The sequence below is a fragment of the Myxocyprinus asiaticus genome, chromosome 2 (assembly GCF_019703515.2).
Source record: "Myxocyprinus asiaticus isolate MX2 ecotype Aquarium Trade chromosome 2, UBuf_Myxa_2, whole genome shotgun sequence".
NCBI classification, from domain to species: Eukaryota; Metazoa; Chordata; class Actinopteri; order Cypriniformes; family Catostomidae; genus Myxocyprinus; species Myxocyprinus asiaticus.
The window spans coordinates 57,863,390-57,884,069 of NC_059345.1; the positions used below are offsets into that span (position 1 = coordinate 57,863,390).

Genomic DNA, 20,680 nt, shown 5'->3' on the forward strand with positions numbered 1-20,680 from the left:
AATATGTTCAACTAATGGTGCCATTGACCATAAAACTTGGTTTATATCTGTTTAATGCAGTTTCAGGTGCAAGTACGTTTGAGCCTAGTTCTGCATCCCCTGAAGGTGAGTTGGTTGACAGTCTGTCACAGATCACCAAAACTGTTTTCCCCCTATTATATATTCTGTTTCAAAATGTTGGCTTAAATCCAAGTTGACTTTGCTACTGTTTCATGCATTCATGCACCCATAGTTAATTTAAGATGTAAATCCATGCGAGTAAAGCTAATAGGCAAACACCCAGTGGTGAAAGAGGTAATGATGTCAGGTTCGTGAACAAATCATTCTTTTGAACTGGTTCTTTTCAGTGAACTGGTTGAACAGTTCACCAAATCGGACTGAAACGTTTGGAACAGTTCGCATCTCGAGTCAACACAGATCTACAAGGTACTCAATCATAACTTGTTCTCGGATGTGCCTGACACTCCGACTCAAAATAAACCAATAAACCGGAGTAATATGATCGCAGATCTAGTGATGTCTGATTTTGCCAACTCTTCTTTGCAATGAACCGCTCAGAATTAAGCATATAAAGATACACAAATTTCATGATACAATATGATGCATAGCCTCATGATACGATACGATACGATACAATACGATACCAGCTCCCACAAATGTTTCGCTCAAACTTATTCAAGGATTTGTCATAAATGTCTTTTAAATCAAAAAAGCCACAAAAGTGTCTGACATTGGAATCTCTATTCAATAGTCAAGCAGTTTACTTGTCACTACTGAAACACTGAAGGCAACACCCTGGAGACGAAGGCAAACAAATCTTTGTCCTTTTCATGTTTTCTCCTTTTTCTACACAAATTATCCATTCTACCTGGCTTATTACATTCACAATACATTAAATATGACAAGAGATTTTATTAGTACTCTCACTCTCCAGATTTTACTTAAGAATGAGACTATATATTTATGCTGTGCTGTGTAGCAGACAGTACTGTAGACACCAGCTGCCTTACCTTCACTAATAGTGTTAAAAGCCAAGAGTCAAGTAAAGGGTCACAAGCACAGACAGACAGAGGGCAGAGTCTGTTTTGGGGCGGACGGGAAATGTCAGCACAGCAGAAAGGTCCCACAAGCCCCCAGAGAGCCAAAGCCTGAAACAGGATGCAGCTTTTTACAAGTCTGTTGATATGTAGAGATTAGAGAAGTTAGTAATATCGGAGTGTACTGTAATACTGACCAGTGGGTGTGATATAGAACATAAATCTGCCATATTAAAGACAAGTAACAATAATATGTTATATTGTCACATAACACACATACACACACACACACACACTACTTTTGGTGAGTTATTCAGTTGAATACCACGCTCAGATGCCAGTAACATCAAGGCTTAAAGGTGCACTCAGCGATTCCTGAGAAACACTGCCAAAACAAACACACCTCTCCCTTCACTGCTCCTTTGGAAGTTCCGCCCCCCAAATTCATGCACGCCAGATTTGCCATCACTCATCTAATAAATTTTCCACTCGCTCTGCCCCCACCACCCATCCTGTGCACACGCATGAACCACCCTCTGCTGCTGATTGGCTGGAGTAGTGTTGTGTGGATTGGTCCGATCCACTTTGTTTTTGTCCCATTTACAGAGCCAGGGCTGTGTACAAATAGTAGATTTTTTTTTTCAGCCCACCCACAGAATAGACATCTAGCAGACTGTGAGGAGATATTTGCAGAATTTGACAAAAAGTGTATTGGATTAGAATTACTGAGTGCACCTTTAATTTATATATTTTTTGTGCTGCTACAGGTACTGATTCAAGTCCTGAAGACCATGTCTCTTCGCTATCTACCAGTCAGTTTGTCTTACAATATGATCAACAATACTGCTTTCCTTCCATTGATTCTGTTTATCAAAATTTTGGCTTTAAAGGTTCTGTAAGCGATTGTTTTTCCCACACATTAAATTACCCTATTTCCTGACAAATATCACTGAATAAATAATAAAATAAAGCATATTTTCGGCAATTAGACAACAGCCAATCAATCATTTTGAGTGTTTGGGATTTCTGATCTTGGGTTGGTTAATATGTCTTTGGATGGTGGGGGTTTGGAGCGAAAAATGCAATGATGGAGAGTTGTCGCTAATTAAGCAATTCGAATGCATGAAAATCACTGCAAAAGCTCTGTTGAAGAAGGTGTCTACCACAGCTTTACTTAAGTTCAATAAGTGTTGCCAGTTACCATTAAACTTGGTTTATATCTGTTTTATGCAGCTGTGGGTACAAATTCTGCTAAACCTAGTTCTCCACCAGGTGAGTTTGTTTTACAGTCTGTCACAGATCAACAAAACTGTTTTCCTCCTATTATTGATTATGTTTTATCAAAATGTTTTCTTAAATCATCATTGGCTTCACTACTGGTTCATTTATTGACAATGTTCACTAGAACTAATTCAAGATGCAATCTATGCTAGTTAATCTTACAGGCCAACACCTAATGGTGTAAGAGCCAAGAGGAGATGTCTAAAATAAACTGTGCTTTTTCTTTACTTTTCTCTTTTTTTTTCTTTTTTTTTTTTTTTAGTTTGTATGATATACTGTATATGTACCAAAAATGAGCTGTTATTTTAATCATGGCATGTTTAAGAACTGAGCTGGGAGAAGATATTCTGGTGAGGGAATAGTAATAATAGTTATTTAATAACAATAATCTATTGAAATGTCAAAACAAAACCCCCACAAATACACCATTTTGCACTCGTGGTGAATTTCTCCTATTTCAGACATACAGCTGATCAGCCACAACATTAAAACCACTGAAAGGTTAAGTGAATAACATTTATTATCTCGTTACAATGGCACCTGTCAAGGGGTGGGATATATTAGACAGCAAGTGAACAGTCAGTTCTTGAATTTCATGTTTTGGAAGCAGGAAAAATGGGCAAGCGTAAGGATCTGAGCGACTTTGACAAGGGCCAAATTGTGATGGCTAGATGACTGGGTCAGAGCATCTCCAAAACGGCAGGGCTTGTGGGGTGTTCCTGGTATGGAGTGGTTAGTATCTACCAAAAGTGGTCCAAGGAAGGACAACTGGTGAACCAGCGACAGGGTCATGGGCACCCAAGACTCACTGATGCGCGTGGGGAGCGAAGGCTAGCCCGTCTGGTCCGATCCCACAGAAGAGCTACTGTAGCACAAATTGCTGAAAAACGTAATACTGGCCATGATAGAAAGGTGTCAGAACACACAATGCATTGCAGCTTGCTGCGTATTGGGCTGCATAGCCACAGACCAGTAAGAGTGCCCATGCTGACTCCTGTCCACCGCTGGAAGCACCTACAATGGGTACGTGAGCATCAGAACTGGACCAAGGAGCAATGGAAGAAGTTGGCCTGGTCTGATGAACCACGTTTTCTTTTAGATCATGTGGACGGCCGGGTGTGTGTGCACCGTTTACCTGGGGAAGAGATGACAGCAGGATGCACCATGGGAACAAGGCAGGCCGGCGAAGGCAGTGTGATTCTCTGAGTTTGAGTATTTCTGTAATGTTCTGCTGGGAAACCTTGGGTTGTGGCATTCATGTGGATGTTACTTTGACACATATCACCTACCTAAAGATTATTGCAGACCACGTACACCCCTTCATAGCAATGGTATTCTCTGATGGCAGTGGCTTTTTTCAGCAGGATAATGGGTCCTGCCACACTGAAAAAGTTGTTCAGGAATGGTTTGTGTAACATGACTGTGGTAGCGGGGGCGTGGTCAAGCATCTCTCCGGAGAGAGAGAAAGCGGTAAGGGCGCTTACACCTGAGCTAAATTATGTCTAACACCCTGTCTCTAATTTCAGTAAGCACGAGGAGAGCGGATAAATAGAGCCACACCGCAAGTAGAAAAGAGAGAGAGAGCCTGGGCACCACAGAGCCGAACAAGAAGTAAGAGTTTTTGTTATGATGAGAGTTTTATTTTGGTGAAGCAGTGTGTGACTAAAGTTCAACTTAGTGAATATTGCAAAGAGAAAAATAAATCCTTACCTGAACCAGGAAAGCTGCTTCTCGCCTCCTCTTTACACTGGTGCCGAAACCCGGAATCTTGAAGTTTGGGTTGAAAATGGATGGAAGTCGTCCCGTAGAGTCCTCCCATTTGGCGGAGATCCTCCAAGCCCTCGCTGGCCTACATCAGAGCCACCAGCAGACATTGCTTGAGCTCCGACAAGACCAAGATTGCCGGTTCGTCGAGCTCCTGCACGCTCAAGCCGAGGACTGGCAGGCGATCTGGAGCCTCCTCAGCCAGGAGGCGTCCTCAGCCGTGACCCCGGACGCTCCCACGCTGTCACCCCCACCAGCATTACAGAAAATGGGGGCGACGGACGACCCGGAGGCCTTCCTGGATTTGTTTGAGCGGACCGCCGAGATCTGGGGTTGGCCGCTCGGCCAATGGGCAGCCCGACTGATCCCACTATTGTCCGGGGAAGCCCAGCTCGCAGCTCAACAACTGCTGGCGACGAGCCTCCTGGCCTACGGAGATTTAAAGAGAGCCATCTTGCAACAGGTTGGTCGCACTCCGGAGGAAAGTCGTCAACTCTTCTGGAGCTTGAAGTTGGAGAGCTCCGACCGCCCGGTTGCCTTCGCCCAGCGGCTCCGTGATGCCTGCCGAAGATGGCTGCTAGCAGGGGACTGCGACGTCGATGGAGTTATTGACCAGGTGGTACTGGATCAATTCACACATCGACTGCCAAAAGGGATGGCGGAGTGGGTCCAGTGCCACCGCCCGGTGTCATTGGAGGAAGCTGTCCGTCTTGCGGAGGACCACATGGCGGCAATCCCGAGGGCGGAAGAGCCCTCCTACATTTTTTCTCCTCCCTCTGTCTCTTCCCCCTCCCCTCTCTCCTCTCGTTCTGCTCTCTCTCCAGGTCCCGTTCCTGCCCCACGCAGACGAGGAGGACTTCAGCCCCTGAGACCAGTTCCCCGGGTGTGGGAGGCGACACCTACCCCTATCCCAATGCCCCACCGCTCTCCCCCTCAGGGGGGGGCACCCGCCGATGCAAGTGTGGGCGTAGCGCCTCGGCCGGCCTGCTGGATGTGCGGAGACCCGAGCCACTTCCGAGATCAGTGCCCTCTGATGGAGCTGGGGACGGTAGTGCGGATCTCTGACCTCCCACAGGCTGCCCCCGACCGGGCCGGAGCATACCGGATACCGGTAAGTGTCAAGGGGGGTACTCACCAAGCACTGGTGGACACAGGGGGTGTAATCAAACCACTATCCACCAACGCCTGGTTCAACCCGAGGCATTGGGCACAACTAAAACGGTGAAGGTGAAATGTGTACACGGGGATATTCACAAGTATCCGGTGGTGACCCTGACGATTAAATTTTGGGGGAAAAAGCATAGAGTGGAGGCCGCGGTTAGTTCCCGCCTCACCCATCCGCTGATTTTGGGGACTGATTGGCCTGATTTCAAAGTTTTATTAAAGGGAATTTGCGCTGATGGGTCCTGTACGAAATTAGGGAGATGTGTGATGTGCGATGCTCTGGCAGGGGAGGCGGAGCCGGGGCCATCCTCGACAGCTCCACGTCATAATGACGAGAGAGGGGGAGAGGCTGCAGCCTCTCCCCTTCTCAGGGAATTCCCTGAGGGGGATTTCCCTTTGGAGCAGTCGCGAGACAAAACCCTCAAACACGCCTTCGACCAAGTGAGAGTCATCGATGGTCAGCGACTCCAGCCGGACATCACCCTTTCATACCCTTATTTTGCGATTATAAATGAGCGGTTGTATAGAGTGACACAGGACACTCAAACTAAAGAGGATACAACCCAACTTTTGATTCCAAGGAGCCCTCGGGAAATGGTATTCCAGGCAGCTCATTATAATCCCATGGCAGGTCACCTAGGAGAAAGGAAAACACTGAACCGTCTAATAGCCCATTTCTATTGGCCGGGCATTGGCGGCGATGTCCGCAGGTGGTGTGCGGCATGCCGCGAATGCCAACTGGTTAACCCACCGGCCACCCCAAAAGCGCCATTGCGCCCTCTCCCTTTGATCGAGGTCCCCTTTGAGAGAATTGGAATGGACCTCGTAGGGCCATTAGAACGGTCAGCACGCGGACATCGCTTTGTACTGGTCCTAGTGTACTATGCAACGCGATATCCGGAAGCCATGCCTCTTCGCAACATCTCAGCACACAGTGTTGCAGAAGCACTCTTCAAAATAATCTCCCGGGTGGGGATTCCGAAAGAAATCCTCACCGATCAGGGCACAACATTTATGTCACGGACACTACGCGAACTGTACGAGTTGTTAAATATTAAATCAATTCGCACCAGTGTATACCATCCTCAAACGGATGGCCTGGTGGAATGATTTAATAAAACCCTCAAAAACATGATTCGTAAGTTCGTACACGACGATGCTAGAAATTGGGATAAATGGCTCGACCCCCTGTTATTTGCAGTACGAGGGGTCCCGCAAGCCTCCACTGGCTTCTCCCCATTCGAACTGCTGTATGGGCGACGCCCACGCGGCGTGCTTGATGTATTGCTAGAGGCCTGGGAGGAGGGACCTTCAAACAGCAAAAATGAAATTCAGTACGTTCTTGATCTTAGAGCAAAACTCCACACTTTGGGACAGCTAACAAAGGAGAATTTGCTCCAAGCTCAAGAACGACAGCACCGACTGTATGACAGGGGAGCTCAGCTAAGGGAATTTGCACCGGGAGATAAAGTGCTTGTATTGCTTCCCACATCGAGCTCTAAATTACTCGCCAAGTGGCAAGGACCCTTTGAGGTCACACGATGAGTGGGAGATCTCGATTATGAGGTTAAATGAACCGATAGAGGGGACGCACGTCAAATATACCACCTCAATCTCCTGAAATTGTGGAGGGAGGCGGTTCCCATGACGTTGGCTATGGTAGTTCTCAAGAAGGCGGAGCTCAGACCGGAGGTGAGTTCAAAACATAAACAGTTCACCCCGGTCACTTGCGAAGACTACCTCTCACCGAGTCAACTCGCGGAGGTTGCTAGGCTGCAACAGGAGTTTGCGGACGTGTTCTCCCCTCTACCGGGGCGTACAAACCTCATCCATCACCACATCGAGACGTAGCCGCCCCTATCGATTACCCGAACACAAGAAAAAAATCGTTCGGGAAGAATTAGATGCAATGCTCGATATGGGGGCAATAGAAGAATCCCACAGTGATTGGTCCAGCCCAGTTGTTCTAGTGCCTAAGAGCGACGGGTCTGTGCGATTCTGTGTGGATTATAGGAAAGTCAACGCGGTGTCTAAATTTGATGCATATCCAATGCCTCGCGTTGATGAGTTGCTCGATCGGTTGGGCACTGCTCGATTTTACTCGACATTGGATTTGACGAAGGGTTATTGGCAGATCCCCTTGACACCAATTTCACGTGAGAAAACCGCCTTCTCTACACCGTTTGGATTACACCAATTTGTGACACTTCCGTTCGGTTTGTTTGGGGCCCCGGCTACGTTTCAGCATCTCATGGACCGAATCCTCAGACCACATCCAGCCTACGCCGCTGCCTATTTAGATGACATCATCATTTATAGCAATGATTGGCAGCGGCACATGCAACATCTGAGGGCGGTTCTGAGATCGCTGTGCCGAGCGGGACTCACAGTGAACCCAAAGAAGTGCGCGATTGGACAGGTGGAGGTATGGTATCTGGGGTTCCACTTGGGCCATGGGCAGGTGCGTCCCCAATTTGACAAGACAGCGGCGATTGCGACCTGCCCGAGACCCAAGACCCAAGGGGGTGAGACAGTTCCTGGGGCTGGCTGGCTATTATAGAAGGTTCGAGCCTAATTATTCGGACGTCACCAGCCCGCTGACTGATCTCACTAAAAAGGGAGCTCCAGATCCGGTCCAGTGGATGGAGCAGTGTCAGCGGGCGTTCACGCAAGTTAAAGCTGCACTTTGCGGGGGGCCGCTTTTACATTCACCTGACTTCTCTCTCCCTTTTGTTTTACAGACAAATGCTTCAGACAGGGGGCTGGGGGCCGTACTCTTGCAGGTGGTGGAGGGGGAGGAGCGCCCGGTGCTGTACATTAGCCGTAAGCTCTCGTTGAGGGAAACTAAGTACAGCACCGTGGAAAAGGAGTGTCTTGCCATCAAGTGGGCGGTCCTCACTCTCCGGTACTACCTGTTGGGGCGGGCCTTCACCCTCTGTTCCGATCACGCCCCACTCCAGTGGCTTCACCGCATGAAAGATACCAATGCCCGGATCACCCGTTGGTACCTGGCTCTTCAGCCGTTTAAGTTCAAGGTGGTCCACAGACCAGGGGCGCAGATGGCTGTCGCCGACTTCCTTTCCAGGAATGGGGGGGGAGTGGTAGGCAGGCCGGATGCCGCCCCGGCCTGAGTCGGGCGGTGGGGATATGTGGCAGCGGTGGCGTGGTCAAGCATCTCTCCGGAGAGAGAGAAAGCGGTAAGGGCGCTTACACCTGAGCTAAATTACGTCTAACACCTGTCTCTAATTTCAGTAAGCATGGGGAGAGCGGATAAATAGAGCCACACCGCAAGTAGAAAAGAGAGAGAGAGCCTGGGCACCACAGAGCCGAACAAGAAGCAAGAGTTTTTGTTATGATGAGAGTTTTATTTTGGTGAAGCGGTGTGTGATTAAAGTTCAACTTAGTGAATATTGCAAAGAGAAAAATAAATCCTTACCTGAACCAGGAAAGCTGCTTCTTGCCTCCTCTTTACAATGACATAGAGTTCAAGGTGTTGACTTGGCCTCCAAATTTCCCAGATCTCAATCCGATTAAGCATCTATGGGATGTGCTGGACCAACAATTCCGATCCATGGAGGCCCGACCTAGCAACTTACAGGACTTAAAGGATCTGCTGCTAAAGTCTTGGTTTCAGATACCACAGGACACCTTCAGGGGTCTTGTGGAGTCCATGCCTCAATGGATCAGAGCTGTTTTGGAGGCACGAGGGGGGGGGCTACACGATATTAGGCAGGTGGTTTTAATGTTGTGGATGATCGGTGTACCTTCACCGACCACCTTATTGGGTATACCTGCACATCTACTTATTCATGCAATTATATAATCAGCCAACCGTGTGGCAGCAGTGAAATGCATAATATCATTCAGATATGGGTCAACAGCTTCAGTTTATGTTCACATCAACCATCAGAATGGGGAAAAAATGTGACCTCAGTGATTTCGACTGTGGCATGATTGTTGGTGCCAGATGGGCTGGTTTGAGTATTTTTGTAACTGCCGATCTCCTGGTATTTTCATGCTTAACAGTCTCTAGAATTTCCTCAGAATGGTGCCAAAAACTAAAAACATCCAGTGAGCAGCAGTTCTGAGGATGGAAATGCCTTGTTGATGAGAGACATCAACAGAGAATGGCCAGAATGGTTCAAGCTGACAGAAAAGCTACAGTAACTCAGATAACCACTCTGTACAATTGTAGTGAGCAGAATAGCATCTCAGGATGCACAACACGTCAAACTTGAGGCAAATGGGCAACAGAAAGCTGAGGCTGCAGAGGGCACAGGCTCACCAAAACTGGACAGTTAAAGACTGGAAAAACATAGCCTGGTCTGATGAATCTCGATTTCTGCTGAGGTACACAAAAGGTAGGCCCACTGCAGCCTCAGCTTTCTGTTCTTGGCTGACAGAAGTGGAACCCGACATGGTCTTCAGCTGTTGTAGCCCATTCGCTTCAAGGTTTGATGTGTTGTGCATTCTGAGATGCTGTTCTGCTCACTACAATTGTACAGAGTGGTTATCTGAGTTTTCTGTCAGCTGGAACCAGTCTGGCCCATTCTCCAATGACTTCTCTCATCAACAAGGCGTTTCCATCCACAGAACTGCTGCTCACTTGATATTTTTTGTTTTTGGCACCATTCTGAGTAAACCTCTTGAGACTGTGAAAATATTAAGAGATCAGCAATTACAGAAATACTCAAACCAGCCCGTCTGCCACCAAAAATCATGCCACGGTCGAAATCACTGAGATATTCTGATGTGAACATTAACTGATGCTCCTGACCCATATCTGCATGATTTTATGCATTGAACTGGTGCCACATGATTGGCTGAATTGCATGTATAAGCAGGTGTACAGGTGTACCTAATAAAGTGGTCGATGAGTGCATATACTCATAATGAAAATTCTGTTATAGCAAGTTTGCCTCTGTCTAAGTACGCTTGCTACTGTTGATGTAGGTTTGCTATTAAATTTTAGCATATGAATATGTTCAGTTAATGGTGCCATTAACAATAAGACTTGGTTTATATATGTTTAATGCAGTTTCAGATGCAAGTATGTTTGAGCCTAGTTCTGCATCCCCTGAAGGTGAGTTGGTTTACAGTCTGTCACAGATCACCAAAACTGTTTTCCTCCTATTATTTATTCTGTTCAAAATGTTGGCTTAAATCCAAGCTGACTTTGCTAATGTTTCATGCATTCATGCACCCATAGTTAATTTAAGATGTAAATCCATGCAAGTCAAGCTAATAGGCAAACACCCAGTGGTGAAAGAAGTAGTGATGTCAGGTTCGTGAACAAATCATTCTTTTTAACTGATTCTTTTCAGTGAACTGGTTGAACAGTTCACCAATTCGGACTGAATCATTTGGAATAGTTCGTGTCTCGAATCAACACAGATCTACAAGGTACTCAATCATAACTTGTTCTCGGACGTGCCTGACACTCCAACTCGAAATGAGCCAATAAACCGGAGTAATATGATCGTAGAACTAGTGATGTCTGATTTTGCCAACTCTTGTTTGCAGTGAATCGCTCTGAATTAGGCATGTAATGATCAGTGGCGAGCCGTGCATTTAAAGTCTAGGCCTTCAGTGTGATTCATGCCATTAAGAAAACAGTTTTACAATGAATAAGACACCATATGCCTTTGGGCATCATACATTATGTCGCAGCTTACTAGTAATACCAATTGACATTTTAAAAACGCGTCCACGCACGAAAGCCAGAACTTGAAACGACACTTAATGCTCAAGCAAGCCTAATTTTAACTGCAGCATGACTGTTTTGTGAAATGAACGTCTCCTGAACAGACATTCAAAAATCATAATTTTTCATATGAATCTACCAAGGAGGTCTATAATACCTGGAAAAATCGATCTAATAATATTTGCGATTTAAATGTTGCTTGCAATAAATTTAGTTTCGTCAGGGTACACGGTTATGCTGCGTTCCATTCAAGTTGGATGTAGGATATTCCTACTTGATATCTCTGACCATAAATGCATTCCATTCCACTTCCGTTAGCTTAGCAGGTGTTTGACTTTCATTAGAGATGTCTCCTAGCAACCCAACTGATAAACAGTGCTGCAGCTCTAGCATTTGTGCTTCAGGGTAGGGTTGCACCAGCTGTGCATATGTTCTCACGTAAGTTGAGATGTAAAGTTCACACTAAGGGCTTAGTAACTACTAGTTAGTTTGTAACTAAGTCGGTGCTTAATTTGGTCGCACCACCTGTTCTTAAGGCAAGACTTAACTAGTAGGTCGTAAGCTCTCTGTAAAGTACTGCGTAGTCGCATAATATGACGTTTACCCATATTTATCCAATAAGCAGCCTTCAAATTTGTACACAGAAGTGTTAAAAAGCCGTGAATTTCAGTTTATCTCGCTACGGTTGATGTTCAAACCTTGTTTGCTCACGTAACTATCAGCTGTAATAAATTATATCCCCAATAAAATACGATACATAATAAAAGTAGATTTAATAAATAGTATATTTGCCCTGTGTAAATAACAATATATAGGAACTGTATCTAAAATAAATAAGGGGTGATAAATAAATACTAATACAACAGGCTGGAAAAATAGACATTTATTCATTTTAATATCCTATATACTGTTGAAACTTGACACCGGGCGACGCACCCTGAAAACTGCACTGTTAGAACGCTTTCATGCTGAATAGTATGTTTTACATAAGTTTTTTTCTCTCTCGTAAATGTAAACGAGTGTAAATGCCAACACCATCATATATGTCGAAAGGACTGAAGCCTGTCACGCAAAACATGAGCTCACTGATGTCATTAAATATCATTCTGCTTTTTTATTCCAATCATTACTCCTGGTCGGAGTCTTCCGTAAATATTTAGTTTATACATAGGGTAACGTCCTACCTAAATTTAATGGTGCAACGCTCAAATATTTAGAAGAGCGTAAATTGTGACTTAATGCCCATTTACGCCACAACTAGGCTAAGTTCTAATGTACATATAGCTGGTGAAACCGGTCCCAGGTGTATGATTATCAAAAGAGATTATAAAGTTTTATACACCTGTTTCTGCAGGCGTTTGTTAAACAAGCTTTAATATCATGTAATGTGGAAACAAACTCATTTATCGATATTACTTAATAAAGTGAATGTTTATCACTTACTTTGTATATCTCCCTGAGTGTCGACATGTTTGTGTGACATCATTCCCCTGCATCTCGGCAAAATCAGAGTTTAGAATTTCTGCATGAGCCTACAAGTTGTAATTCTGACTTAAAGAGGCATTCCATTGCACTTTTCCTGGTAGGAAGTTGTAAAATCTGACTTTCTGAGTTGAATGGAATGCAGCACTACTTTTAAAACTTGATCCGACACTGAATGCTCAAGCAGCCTAATTTACACTTAGAAAACTCCTGATGTTGCTATAACAATGCAAAAAGCACTTATCAATTTACTTGAAGTGAAAATCAGTCCTCCTTTCCTGTTTAATTAATCAATCGCACGGTCATGCAGAACATCTCGTGTTTTTAAATCCATAAGGATCTCTTTCTCAACGGCAATACTAGCAGTGATGACAGCCGACTGTCAGCAAGATCTTGCGCTTTTCGCTCTTGAATTACTTACATCACTTAAAGTGTGATTGCGTCACTAGAAGCCAGCTAGAAGGCTTCAATCGGGTCATATCCTAATGACCACACCCACCAAGAACAAATAAATCAATCTGATTGGCTGATGAATCTGACAATCTGACTTTAGTTGCTCATTCATTTGCACTGTTGTGGGATTCTGTGGAAATTCTGAAAGCCTAAAGGGATGGAACTCAGACTCACGTGCTGCTTGGGCTAACGAGCTCGGCTTGGGGCATGCGATTTTTGAAACATTTGTCACACTTTGCTTGTAAGCATCAAGGAATAAATTCTGACTGCATAAACTTTTCGTTTTTCTCTATTTGTTTGTAGATTAATTAAGAGTGGAAAGTGATTAAAAATACATGGGCAAAAAGGTGATTGAGAATGAAAGGATGAAAACGATTTATTTATTTGGCATGTTAGGCCAGCAGAGAAGGCTTTGCTGGCCCTGAGAATTCGCCACTGGTAATGATACACAAATTTCACGATACGATAAGATGCATAGCCTCACGAAATGATACGATACAATACGATACCAGCTCCCACAAATGTTTCGCTCAAACTTATTCAAGGATTCGTCATAAATGTTTTTTAAATCATAAATACCACAAAAGTGCCTGACATTGGCAACAAAATGCAGAGCTCTTAATAACTTAAACAACAGCACTGCATATTTTGTTTGATTGTTGAGAAAAACTAATATGAACTCACAATTTTCATGTTTTTCTTGAGAAAATAAGTTTGTCTACACTCTATTCATTATTATTTGTATAACACTTTTCACAATACACAGTTTTAAAGCAGCTTTATAGAAATTCATGCTTTGTTCTCTGAAAGCCCCCTGTGAACAAGCTGAAGTGACTGTAGAAAGAAAAAACTCCTTTCAATGTTACCTAGTGGTGAAAAACATTAAACTCGAGGAGGAACCTGACCTCTGGTTTTATGATATACTGTATGTACATCATCCAATATTATTTAGCAGCTTGAGCAAAAACATCGGCACACATAATTTGTTTTGCCCTCTTCCCCCTCTTTCAATTTGCATGTAAACTTTACTGCCGTTATTACTGGCTTATAACATGTGCACAAGTGTTGTTCTCAAAGCTGTTTACATTTCAAAGTCAAAGCAGAAGTGTCATGTAATCGCGGGTTTCTTATGTTGTCAGTTATTTGAATAAGCTGTTTTTTGATAGTTATGACTCTAACTTATGAGCGTCTTGCTGTGCATGTCACACTCAGTGTCAGCTGTTAAACTTACTGCTGCTGTTTCTGCCTCACAAATCCACCGATTTGTGCGATGTCGGCATAAATAAAACGACATGTTATATGTACTGGAGCACCAGGACATGACACCGTTGTTTTGGCAAATTTGAAAAGCTGTACCGGATGAAAGACATTACAAACAACATCTCTTATGAAGAGAAAATAAGGGGTTGACTTCAGATTCACACTTGTGCTCATCTTCAGATGACTTCATAAGACATACACGTATGATGATGATCATGTCGCAACAGTCAACAGTACACTGAACTGAGAACTGTCTCTTCCGGACATGTTGATATTGCCGAGAACTGATGAGTGAGCTTCTGATACTATGAGCATGCATGCGTGTTTGAGGACTTGAATGATGTGGTGAAATGTATGTTTCTTTTATAACAAATTAAATGTACTATAAATATACATACAACTAGTTTTATTAAATACAATTTTTATTAAAATATGTAAAAACCTTTCAGTTTAGAGATCATGCATGCCGAATATATTTTAAGTTGTTAAGAGCTGGATCGTGGTTTCTGTAAAAAGGGTGAGCTGATTAAGACTAGTTTATTAACTTTATATGCTTTACACACGTAGAACATCCGCGTTTGTACATCAGTGTCTATATTAGGTGCTTTAGGAGCAAAACTTTAATGTTGGAAAACTATCCAAGATGTAATCAATAGTTGTCAGTGTATCTGACGTGCAGAATCACTGAATGGAACACTGATCGCAATAAACACCCTTATTATTATAACTAACTTGAATAAAATTTAATAATCCGCAATATGCGCTTATATGTGTCTTTATTTGTATACCTCTACACCATGATGTTAGAATTACGTGATGTCACGTCATTACGTGATGACATAAAAGACCTGCTGAATCGTTCTTTGTGAACCAGTTCATTGAAACGAACCATCCGAAAGAACCGATTCAGGGAAAAGAATCAAACTTCCCATCACTAGAAAGAGGATAGAGCTTAAACATGGTGCTTTTCTCTTTCTTTTTCTTCAAGAATGATCATTCTTATTGGCTTATTACTCTCACCATATAAAGATTTTAACATGCCAATGTCATTACATGTTTAAAACTGTTAAACTTACCTGATCAGCATAGATTACATCCTCTCTCATCTAAATCAGATAGTACAAGAAACAGTTTATGGTTAAGTTAATTTGTATGTTTTTGTACCAAAATTGATATTTTAAACAGGGCATGTTCAACATTTGAGCTTGGAAGAGATATTCTTTAACTGCTATTCTTAAGTAACAATAATCCATTAACTTGCCATAGCAGAAATTCACACTAATACACCTGTATATATATATATATATATATATATATATATATATATATATATATATATACAGTTGTGCTCAAATGTTTGCACACCCTGGCAGAAATTGTGACATTTTGGCATTGATTTTGAAAATATGATTGATCATGCAAAATGTGTTTTATTTAAGGAAAGTGATCATATGAAGCCATTTATTATCACATAGTTGTTTGGCTCCTTTTTAAATCATAATGATAACAGAAATCACCCAAATGGCCCTGATCAAAAGTTAAAATACCCTTGAATATTTGGCCTTGTTACAGACACACAAGGTGACATACACAGGTTTAAATGGCAATTAAAGGTTAATTTCCCACACCTGTGGCTTTTTAAATTGCAATTAGTGTCTGTGTATAAATAGTCAATGAGTTTGTTAGCTCTCACATGGATGCACCGAGCAGGCTAGATACTGAACCATGGGGAGCAGAAAAGAACTGTCAAAAGACCTGCGTAACAAGGTAATGGAACTTTATAAAGATGGAAAAGGATATAAAAAGATATCCAAAGCCTGAAAATGCCAGTCAGTACTGTTCAATCACTTTATTAAGAAGTGGAAAATTCGGGGATCTCTTGATACCAAGGCAAGGTCAGGTAGACCAAGAAAGATTTCAGCCACAACTGCCAGAAGAATTGTTTAGGATACAAAGGAAAAACCCACAGGTAACCTCAGGAGAAATACAGACTTTTCTGGAAAAAGATGGTGTGGTTGTTTCAAGGAGCACAATACGACGATACTTGAAAAAAAAAATGAGCTGCATGGTCGAGTTGCCAGAAAGAAGCCTTTACTGTGCCAATGCCACAAAAAAGGCAGGTTACAATATGCACGACAACACCTTGACATGCCTCACAGCTTCTGGCACACTGTAATTTGGAGTGACGAGACCAAAATAGAGCTTTATGGTCACAACCATAAGCGCTATGTTTGGAGAGGGCTCAACAAGGCCTATAGTGAAAAGAATACCATCCCCACTGTGAAGCATGGTGGTGGCTCACTGATGATTTGGGGGTGTGTGAGCTCTAAAGGCACGGGGAATCTTGTGAAAATTGATGGCAAGATGAATGCAGCATGTTATCAGAAAATACTGGCAGACAATTTGCATTCTTCTGCAAGAAAGCTGCACATGGGACACTCTTGGACTTTCCAGCATGACAATGACCCTAAGCACAAGGCCAAGTTGACCCTCCAGTGGTTACAGCAGAAAAAGGTGAAGGTTCTGGAGTGGCCATCACAGTCTCCTGACCTTAATATCATCGAGCCACTCTGGGGAGATCTCAAACATGCGGTTCATGCAAGACGACCAAAGACTTAGCATGACCTGGAGGCATTTTGCCAAGACGAATGGGCAGCTATACCACCTGCAAGAATTTGGGGCCTCATAGACAAATATTACAAAAGACTGCATGCTGTCATTGATGCTAAAGGGGGAAATACACAGTATAAAGAAGTAAGGGTATGCAGACTTTTGCATACAGAGGTCATTTCATTTTTTTTCTTTGTTGCCATGTTTTGTTTTATGATTATGCCATTCTGTTATAACCTACAGTTGAATATGAATCCCATAAGAAATAAAATAAATGTGTTTTGCCTGCTCACTCATGTTTTCTTTAAAAATGGTACATATATTACCAATTCTCCAAGGTTATGCAAACTTTTGAGCACAACTGTATATATTATTTGATATTTATATACACTGGCGGCCAGAAATTTAGAAGATCAAATCTAGACAGGCCCCATTTCCAGCAGCCATCACTCCAACACATTATCCTTGAGTAATCATGCTAAATTGCTAATTTGGTTCTAGAAAATCACTTGCCATTATACCAAACACTGCTGAAGGCTGTTTGGTTCGTTAAATGAACCCTAACTTTGTCTTTGTGTTTGTTTTTGAGTTGCCACAATATGCAATAGACTGGCATGTCTTAAGGTCAATATTAGGTCAAAAATGGCAAAAAAGAAACTGCTTTCTCTAGAAACTCGTCAATCAGTCATTGTTTTGAGGAAAGAAGGCTATACATTGCTTGAAATTGCCAAATAACTGAAGATATCATACAAATGTGTACACAACAGTCTTCAAAGACAAAGAACAACTGGCTCTAACAAGGACAGAAAGAGATGTGGAAGGCCAGATGCACAACTAAACAAGAGGATAAGTACATCAGAGTCTCTAGTTTGAGAAATAGACGCCTCACATGTCCTCAGCTGACAGCTTCACTGAATTCTACCTGCTCAACATCAGTTTCATGTACAACAGTAAAGAGAAGACTCAGGGGTGCAGGCCTTATGGGAAGAATTGCAAAGGAAAAAGCCACTTTTGAAATAGAAAATCAAAAAGAAAAGGTTAGAGTGGGCAAAGAAACACAGACATCGAACAACAGATAAGTGGAAAAGAGTGTTATGGATCTTAACCCCATTGAGCTTTTGTGGGATCAGTGCCCGACAAGACAGCCACATCTATGGCAAGTGCTACAGGAAGTGTGGGGTGAAATGTCACCTGAGTATCTGGACAAACTGACAGCTAGAATGACAAGGATCTGCAAAACTGTCATTGCTGCACATGGAGGATTTTTAATGAGAATTCTTTGAAGTAGTTTAAGAAGTTCTGAATTTTTTTTACAATTGTAAAACTAGTTTTTCACATTATTGATGCCCTGACTATACATTGTGATCAGTTGAGTGCCACTTTGGTGAATAAAAGTACCAATTTCTTCCATAAGAGCAAAATCTGTACATTATTCCAACCTATTGTCCGCCAGTGTGTGTGTGTGTATATACAGGTGCATCTCAATAAATTAGAATGTCGTGGAAAAGTTCATTTATTTCAGTAATTCAACTCAAATTGTGAAACTTGTGTATTAAATAAATTCAGTGCACACAGACTGAAGTAGTTTAAGTCTTTGGTTCTTTTAATTGTGATGATTTTGGCTCACATTTAACAAAAACCCACCAATTCACTCTCTCAAAAAATTAGAATACATCATAAGACCAATAAAAAAAACATTTTTAGTGAATTGTTGGCCTTCTGGAAAGTATGTTCATTTACTGTATATGTACTCAATACTTGGTAGGGGCTCCTTTTGCTTTAATTACTGCCTCAATTCGGCGTGGCATGGAGGTGGTCAGTTTGTGGCACTGCTGAGGTGGTATGGAAGCCCAGGTTTCTTTGACAGTGGCCTTCAGCTCATCTGCATTTTTTAGTCTCTTGTTTCTCATTTTCCTCTTGACAATACCCCATAGAGTCTCTATGGGGTTCAGGTCTGGTGAGTTTGCTGGCCTGTCAAGCACACCAACACCATGGTCATTTAACCAACTTTTGGTGCTTTTGGCAGTGTGGGCAGGTGCCAAATCCTGCTGGAAAATGAAATCAGCATCTTTAAAAAGCTGGTCAGCAGAAGGAAGCATGAAGTGCTCCAAAATTTCTTGGTAAACGGGTGCAGTGACTTTGGTTTTCAAAAACACAATGGACCAACACCAGCAGATGACATTGCACCCCAAATCATCACAGACTGTGGAAACTTAACACTGGACTTCAAGCAACTTGGGCTATGAGCTTCTCCACCCTTCCTCCAGACTCTAGGACCTTGGTTTCCAAATGAAATACAAAACTTGCTCTCATCTGAAAAGAGGACTTTGGACCACTGGGCAACAGTCCAGTTCTTCTTCTCCTTAGCCCAGGTAAGACGCCTCTGACGTTGTCTGTGGATCAGGAGTGGCTTAACAAGAGGAATACGACAACTGTAGCCAAATTCCTTGACATGTCTGTGTGTGGTGGCTCTTGATGCCTTGACCCCAGCCTCAGTCCATTCCTTGTGAAGTTCACCCAAATTCTTGAATCGATTTTGCTTGACAATCATAAGGCTGCGGTTCTCTCGGTTGGTTGTGCGTGTTTTTCTTCCACATTTTTTCCTTCCACTCAACTTTCTGTTAACATGCTTGGATACAGCACTCTGTGAACAGCCAGCTTCTTTGGCAATGAATGTTTGTGGCTTACCCTCCTTGTGAAGGGTGTCAATGATTGTCAGATCAGCAGTCTTCCCCATGATTGTGTAGCCTAGTGAACCAAACTGAGAGACCATTTTGAAGGCTCAGGAAACATTTGCAGGTGTTTTGAGTTGATTAGCTGATTGGCATGTCACCATATTCTAATTTTTTGAGATAGTGAATTGGTGGGTTTTTGTTAAATGTGAGCCATAATCATCACAATTAAAAGAACCAAAGACTTAAACTACTTCAGTCTGTGTGCATTGAATTTATTTAATACACGAGTTTCACAATTTGAGTTGAATTACTGAAATAAATGAACTTTTCCACGACATTCTAATTTATTGAGATGCACCTGTATATATATATATATGAGGTTTTAAGCCTCTGTTTAATTATGCTTGCTACTGTTGAAGTAGGTTTTCAGCATATGAATATGTTTAATGAATGTTGCTAGTGACCATGAGACCTGGTTTATACTGTATGTGTTTTATGCCGTTTCAGGTGCAAATAACGGTTCAGTTTTTGATAAACCTAGTTCGTCACCACCTACAGGTGAGTTTGTTTTACACTCTGAGACTATTTATTCTGTTAACAAACATGTAGGCTAAAATCATGACAAATTTTGCAACTAGATCATTGGTTTTCAGAAAGCTGTTTTGAAAACAATGTTTATTTTTGTAATTATGTTTAGTTGAGCTAGCAGAAATTACACACTTCAGCTTTAAACTAGACAGCAAAACAGGCCTATTACATTCAGTGTGAGATAGTGTGAGCGCATGATAGTTTTGAAGCACATGTGTTGACTACACTGAAAAAAAAATGTCAACCTAAATTAACTGGCTTTATTCAAGTCAAATATTATTTAACATCACTGAATCAACCGGAATACATTAGGTTACACCAACAAAACTAATTCTAAGGGTTAGATCAAATAGAAATAGCTACTTTAAAAAAATAGCAGGTTACCACTTTGTTACAATGTAACAAGTGCTTTTTACTTATTTAAGTAATTACTCATGAAAGTTAATTAATGATTTAAAGTGGCAGTTGTCAAGTCAATTAAAGCCATTCTTATTTGTATAGCGCTTTTCACAACACACATCGTTTCAAAGCAGCTTTACAGAAAATCATGCATTATGAAATGCAAATGAATGAACAGCAAATGAAATGGTAATATCTATAAAGTCTTAGAGTCATCATTGTGTAGTTTGATTAAATATGATTGTAAATTGTGTATAAAAATA

General features: G+C 42.3%; 1 protein-coding gene across 5 annotated transcripts in view; it reads left to right on the plus strand.

Annotated features, from left to right (window-relative positions):
* Nucleotides 1-20,680, plus strand: part of LOC127412498 (putative protein TPRXL) — a 48,534-nt gene that overhangs the window by 4,334 nt on the left and 23,520 nt on the right. For 2 of the 5 annotated variants that reach the window (XM_051648963.1, XM_051648973.1), the window contains exons 2-5: nucleotides 61-105; nucleotides 2,271-2,309; nucleotides 10,285-10,329; nucleotides 19,938-19,988. In XM_051648963.1, coding sequence (XP_051504923.1) covers nucleotides 61-105; nucleotides 2,271-2,309; nucleotides 10,285-10,329; nucleotides 19,938-19,988 — 180 coding nt within the window. Of the gene's footprint in view, nucleotides 1-60; nucleotides 106-1,804; nucleotides 1,850-2,270; nucleotides 2,310-10,284; nucleotides 10,330-19,937; nucleotides 19,989-20,680 lie in introns of all 5 variants that reach the window. The other 3 variants (XM_051648954.1, XM_051648983.1, XM_051648992.1) reach the window with 3 other exon arrangements.